Source organism: Orbicella faveolata, unplaced genomic scaffold (assembly GCF_042242905.1).
Source record: "Orbicella faveolata isolate gen_17 unplaced genomic scaffold, um_ofav_v1 contig_35, whole genome shotgun sequence".
NCBI lineage: Eukaryota > Metazoa > Cnidaria > Anthozoa > Scleractinia > Merulinidae > Orbicella > Orbicella faveolata.
Window position 1 is genome coordinate 30,009,817 of NW_028301564.1, and position 6,925 is coordinate 30,016,741.

The 6,925-nt window shown below is 38.6% G+C and overlaps 1 protein-coding gene across 1 annotated transcript; it reads left to right on the forward strand.

Annotated features, from left to right (window-relative positions):
- The first annotated feature begins 4,162 nt into the window (after positions 1 to 4,162).
- On the forward strand, positions 4,163 to 6,669 carry LOC110050494 (uncharacterized). The gene is made up of 2 exons (XM_020756419.2): positions 4,163 to 4,549; positions 5,741 to 6,669. The coding sequence occupies exons 1-2, from the start codon at positions 4,519 to 4,521 to the stop codon at positions 6,295 to 6,297; spliced, it is 588 nt and encodes a 195-aa protein (XP_020612078.2). The 5' UTR covers positions 4,163 to 4,518; the 3' UTR covers positions 6,298 to 6,669.
- Positions 6,670 to 6,925: the final 256 nt, after the last annotated feature.

Consider the following 6,925-nt stretch of genomic DNA (forward strand, 5'->3'; position numbering starts at 1 on the left):
CTGGGTGCAGTTAACGCTTTAAGAATTAATTATTTGTAACTCAGTGTATAATTGTACTTGCAGAACTTACACCTTCAGTTTAAAGAGTGCTTTTGCATGAAAAAAAAAAAAAAAATAGAAAAGTTTTTGCATCGCTCGTTTCTTAGCGTAACCTCTAGGAATGAAAGTTAAAGATACTTAGTTTACTTTAAAACTTTTAACGCCAGGTCCTAAAGATTATAGAAGAATCTAAGTATCTATCAACCGAAGTTTGCTACGAAATTATTTCAAAGAATGGGATGTGAAAAAATGGGTTACACTTAAACAAAAGAAATTCGGGGTTTGAAAGGAGCCTTAAGCATGAGGCAAACAATTGGAACGCTTGAGAGTTTAAAATACCGGCGACGGCAAGTCTAGCGGGCTTGTTGAGAGACAGAAAATAAACACAGGTGACCAGCAGACTCTAACAATGTTGCTTTTGCTTGACCGCCATCGCTAGGGGTGCCGCGAAATAAGTACTAATGTTTTATTGTAGCGCCAAGCGGGTAATTGTATTTGATAATTCAATTTAGAAATTGCCATGTTTTTAGCCAGAGAACCGAATTGCCTCATTAAAGAGAATACAGAAACATTCCAAAAAGGCACTAAACCGCGTTTGACCCGCTGTATCACAGCTAATCTTTCCAGAGAAGATAAAATCAAGTGCAAGATGTAACTATTGAAACCTTGTGTTTGTTGTAACAAGTGAATGATTGTTTTTGCTCGTGCCCTCACGTCATAACCATGTGCCCATTTTGGTCATAAAAACAGCCAAACTAATTGAACTGTTACGATTTTCATAAAACAGCCGGAGGCTAAAATAATTTTACGGTAAACGTTTGATTCAGTTAGCAATACGCCACTTTTTTGTTCTGAAAAGATAAAAATGGCCAACTTTCGAGGTAAACAGATGGATTTCCACGTAAAGGCAAATGTTGACGTAACGTCTTGATTGTAGAAAATATTTAACAACAACACAGAACGAATGACGATAAAAGATAAGCATTCTAAGAGTTTAAAAATCGGTGTACAAAAATTGGGCTTTTAAGCCATGAATAATCAAACAGAATTGTACAAATTGCAATTAAAACGTTAAGTGCCTCATTTCTTTAAGCGGAAAACAGTCTTTGATGGATTACACAAGTCGTTTATTAACAGATTCCCGACAACAGAACACCGGTTCATATATGTATGTTTTCTTTTCAATCATTTCATAGGTCTTTTGAGCAAGCACGTGTAAAAACGATCGAGAACAGTTCAAACAGCATCCAGTATCAGGTAGTGACCGTTTACTAACACCTGATAAATACAGAAATAGAAATACCAAAAGATCAAGGCTGCTGCTTACTGGTGGCACGTACAAACTACGCGCCAAATGTTATCCTGCAGCAGCGAAAAAAAAGAAAAATAAATAGATAATAAGAAGCTTGTTCAATCATGCGCTATCTCACCACTTGAGTACGAAAGTACAGAAAAAGTACAACGCTTCAACTTCAACTTTCATTGGCCGACTGAGGAAATTTTTAACTTTATTTTTTCTAGTTTTCTTTTTCAGCGACTCTTAATCTCTATTTCTTCATGATGTCTTAAATCATCGCTTTTAAAATCGTTCGTAGCAATTTTGACGATAAGATTCTGAAACCATTATCAACTCGAAATTCAACTCCACTAAAACATTACAATTACATTTATTTCAATGCTTTTAACGGTGAGCTGTCTTTCAGTTAATTATTGGAATCCTTGCTTAGATCATTGGGGGAGCGCTGACCTCATGGTTAGTGCGCTCGACTCCAGATCGAGTGGTCCTGGTTAAGGCCTGGCCGGGGACATTGTGTTGTATATTTAGGGCAAGAAGACAATTTACTTTCACAGTACATGTGCCGCACTGCATCCAGGTGTATAAATGGGTACCGGCGAACTTAGTGCTGGGCGGTAACCCTGTAATGGACTAAAATCCCATCCAGGGGGGAGTTAGAATGCTCCTAGTCACTTCACGTTACGGAACCCGGAGATAAGCGCCGGCCTGCAGGATTGGCCACTTGGCTCGTATGCAAACTTTTGCTTTGATCAGGTTAGTTCTGGAAAAAACTTTCAGAAAAAGAAAGATTGATACCGGAGTAGAATAAAAGAACATGGGGCACCTGATGATAAACACAATGGAAAACAACAGACCTTTAGAAATCAATGAAAACGTTTTCTTTATTCATAAGAGTTATGAGTAGAATTCTACTAGGTATACTGATGGAAATATTGCAATTTTACTGGCTGAGTTACTCGTACATTATCAGTCTTAATGCATGTGCAGTAGCTTTTCCACATAATTGCAACGTTTTCTGGTTTCTCAGATGTTTCAAGGAAGATTTAGAAACGTTACTGGAAAATTAAACTCTCAAAAACACTAAAGAAAGGACAAGAAAAATTAGATTATTCGCTCTCGATTTCTATGAGGTGATTGCTGATCCGGCCGTTGGCCTCATCAACAATAACTTCGTAGAAATCGCTAGCGATTCGAGTGCCATACATAATGAGCTAATCACTAACCTAGCTTGCTCGAGCCGTACTGCGGAATACTGGCCCACGATCTTTTCTGTGCAGAACTCGCTGCGCTTGGTCCGTACTGCCACGATCTCGGGCTAATATTCCTCAGTAAGGCCCTCGCACTTAGTTAGTATAGCAGATTATTGGCTTATTGAACTAGCGTGCGGTCCGTATTGGGTAAATAACTGCAGAACGAGACCAATATTCCCCAGTGCGGACCGCATAAGCTAGCTACAACCTTGGTTACAAGGGCTGGAAAAATTTATTCTGAACGCATTTTGCCCCTCCCTACCCCTGTGCAAAGTCGACAAAACACTTTCATTCAACACAAGTTTACATTTTACCATTTTTCAGCACATTTCAACACAATTAGTCCATGGTTGTAGTCCAATAAAGTATTTATGTTAATGGCTCTTTTAAGATTCTGCTGGCAAATCAATTCTCGGTATTCAGTTACATTTTCGCATTGCGCATTGGTCGCTGTCGTTTTCCCCGCGCTCGGTACCGATTACCCGAATTCCCTTTGATTAGTGTTCTCATTGGTTCATTTTGTTTCTTACATATACACACGCCGTGACTGGTTTATAAACTTGCAGAGGATTTGGTTGTGGTTTTACAATTAAAAAGCGCTATTAAAGAGAGCGATAAACAAGCATGAACAATACTTTGCCCTTACTTATCACTGTGTCGTATATACGAAGACCAGAGTGGAAACCTTATCATTTGAGAGCTACGAAAGGGTTGGAGTATGTATTGGTGAAGAAAGAAAAGTAGTCATGGCCTTGGCCTTATTTCAGGATCGGATTTGTGGAGGACACCAGCAAACACATTGAAAAGGTAAATAAGGAGAGAGGCCCAGAGAGACAAATCCACATATCTTTTCTTCACCATCTATCACGGGTTTTCTCACGTAAAATCTGGGGAAACCTGGAACAGACCTAAAACGCAAGGTTAACGTCACGGCTATTCCCTACAAAGGTCTAGAACTGGCATACCATGCATATCAAGAGAGAATGCTGGATAAGAGGGGTGATTATTCACAAGATAATCCTCTCAAGATAGCTGAGAAATGACGCGAAATGAATAGTTGGGATCTGAGATTTGCATAACTTACCGATAACTAAGAAAAAGGCTTAAATTTTAAATGACAGCTGGTAAATCGCCAAAAATTTAACTTCTAACTGAGATTTTATCACTCTGATCAAGACCTTCTCGCAAACCTATGTCGATCTTCTAAATGTCAACTACAACAATTAATGCAAATAGCTTGCTTTCAGAAAGTCTTTTTCGATTACTGATTCATGCAGGTGAGCCCGAGGGAAATAAAACTTGATAATTACAATCCTCTTTGTTAATCGCTGCTAAGAAAAAATAGCTGCAACTTGTTCAGACGCTTCGGAATTGAAAGTTAAGGTTTTTGAAAAACACGACGCTTTATTAATTTTTTCTATAATATTGATCGACAGCCAAGAATCGGTATAAATCTTATCGGTCCCAATCTTCCGCATTCCTGTCTGTCAGATCTAGAATAAGAAGTTACTTAGCAACGTGATGTAATCTTATTACGTCATTGTGATGTAACAGACCATGTTTCTCAAGAAGACACGAAGATTTTCCAAAATGCATTAAAATGTCACAGGCTGAGTACTTGAGCTTTTAACTCTGTTTACCTCGGCACTTTTGGAAGTCAGTGTGGAGAAACAAAATTTGAGAATTTTGACTCAAAGTTTCAATATCTTCCGGCGCTGATTTGAAGCTTTGACAAACAGTTATCCTGATTGTAATTTTCAACACAATGAGTGCGCTTAAAATCTGATTTTGAATTTACATAAGCGGCATGTACAAAGGTAAAACACAACAGTCAAGGACGTCAGTGCAGTTCGGAAAATCAGAAAAGACAATTTTTCACTTTGTGTTACATGGGAGTAAAGATTGCTGAATGATTTTTCGCGGAAACGTTCCATGGACAAAATTCAGGAATGTGCAGTTCACGGTGAGTGACCATTGCTTGACATGTAGAGTAATTAGTTAAGCCTGGGAAAATCCTCATGTCAGGCTGGATCAAGTTATGAAAACGAATTTTTCTATTGGAGTATGTTTCTTCTTGATTTTCGAATCAAAATAAAACGAATCTGGGGACGGAAGAGGGCCTAGTTTAGACCCTGTCGCATGCAAGGGGGAAAGGAACATTGGATTGGGTTACATGAATTTATTTATTTTTCTTCTCCGCTCGAAAGTTGGGTTTAAGGTGTACTAGACGATAACAATGTTCGAAATTTGCTTTTTTTTGCATCCACAAGTATGTACATTTCGTGTTCTTCATCTCAAAATAGTGATCGTAAGATTTTCAAAGAGGCATTAACACGTTAACTATTGAAAAGGATTTTTTACTTTTACAAAAAGACAGATATTTTTCAAAACACTCTCCAAACTGGACCTTTTAGCAAACACTTGGATACAACGCAGGCTGTCTGGACAGTGAGAATGGAGCTTCTAAAACTAATACCGCGAGGACTCGAAAGTAACGACCCTTTGTCGTTGCTAATCGGAAATCAGCAGTCTTTTCCTATCGTCACTTTCGGAGAGTCGCTACTTTCGAGTAGCCAAACGTGTAGTATATTATAGGACCTATTGATCTTAATAAAGCAAAATGCTTTGGAGAAACTGATCGGAACTGACGCGGACGAAATAGATAAAATGATAAAAGCCGTGAAAATCGGAACAGGAAATATATTTTCTCGTATATTGGGTCATCTAATTTAAACAACAAATCAGTTAAGCGGTAAAGTTAGTTGTTACAGAATTATAGTATCTCAGTATTTCCATTATTTCAGAAAAAAAAAAAAAAAGACAAGGAACGTTAGAGGTCGCTACCTTTTGAGCATCGTTACTTTGGCCGCTTTTTCAATTTTTAAACTTCGGGAAATCTACGATTTTGTTGTCAAGCAAAATAATTCTTTTCTATTCTATAGGAAAATATTTCCTTTGAAGAACATTTTCGTATCAGGAGGCCAGAATGCCAAAGCGTATGAAAATATACACACTCAGATGAAAACGAGCGAAATAACCTGAATAACTTACTTACTGAAGATCTCAGGAAATTTATGGGGGAGGGGGGAAGGGGGAGGGGCTACTACCAGGCCTAAATTATGCTAAAACTTCGAAACTTGTTTTTAATTGGCAGGATCTGAAGGAATTTCCAACATTTACCTGTCGACGGCAGCTAGTCGATTTTCCGATTGTTCAAGCATTTCTCGCATCAGTCTTTCTGCTGCTCCGGCGTTAATTGAGAAAGATAGCGGGTTTTCAATCGAGAAACATTCTTCTGGTCGTGAGGACCCGACAATGCATCGGCCTTTCTGTAGAGCTCCCAAGATAATTTGCTTGCCTTCAAATTCGGAGGGACATTTCAGTGAAAGCAGTGATAGCAACGTAGGCACCAGCCATCGTAATCAAGAGGCAAATGATGGAACAAATCACAGAAAGTTTGAAGTTCCGCCACGACGAGCGAGTTTCGAAGATGTTCCAACCACGGCACATTGTACTTCATGTGGAACCCAGGTTTTAACGTATACTAAATACCGCACTAGCAGCATGACCTGGGCACTAGCAGGGTTGTTGTGTGCTTTTGGTTGTCACTTAGGATGCTGTCTAGCTCCATTCTTTTACAATTCCGTTAAGAATGTAGTTCATTTATGTCCGTTATGCAGTACAGAGCTTGGTATATATGCCCAAGAATAGGAATCCTCACCAATCTATACTAACTTCGCTGTTAAGAGCGATTTCGAACAATTGAATGTCATAAAACAAAAACCAAAGCAATTACTAGCTTACCAATTAGACTACTCGCCCAGTCGCAAACCTTAGTAAGACCGAAACACAAACCAAAGTAACCGTCTAATTACTTCCCACACTCAATTGAAAACTGCTCTATGTGAAGTAGGGTCGAAATAATATAATTAGTTCTAGGTTCTAGACCTCTAATAATTACGATATAAATAGTTTTCAAAAATGCCGTAACGGTCACTTTGAAAATGTCTGTTGACTAGTATAAAGTTCAGTATTTCAAGAGTTTGTATAATGGAAATAATAAAGCAATGGATAACGTTGAAATATTCTGCGTAAATCACTGAGATCACTTACCTTTATCTCGCTTTTCTGGCGTAATCGCTCCTCGCATTCTTCCAACATCACGTGCCGCGTGCACCGGCTTATTAAGCGACAAACAATAAAAATGGTGGTTTAGTGCCATCTTATAAATAAAGGCGAGAAGTTCTTTGCGCTATCGATGCTGTAGCAAAATTTACCCTCATTCTGGTTCAAGTTCAGTTGACTGAGGTTTTTTTTTGCGAAACTGTCTGGCTTTAAT

What these genes read in the sequence shown, in the direction of transcription:
- LOC110050494 (XM_020756419.2), top strand. Translation starts at nt 4,519, where the DNA reads ATGGACAAAATTCAGGAATGTGCAGTTCACG. An exon ending in TCAGGAATGTGCAGTTCACG is followed by an intron (nt 4,550 to 5,740) that starts GTGAGTGACCAT and finishes TTTAATTGGCAG; the next exon opens with GATCTGAAGGAATTTCCAAC.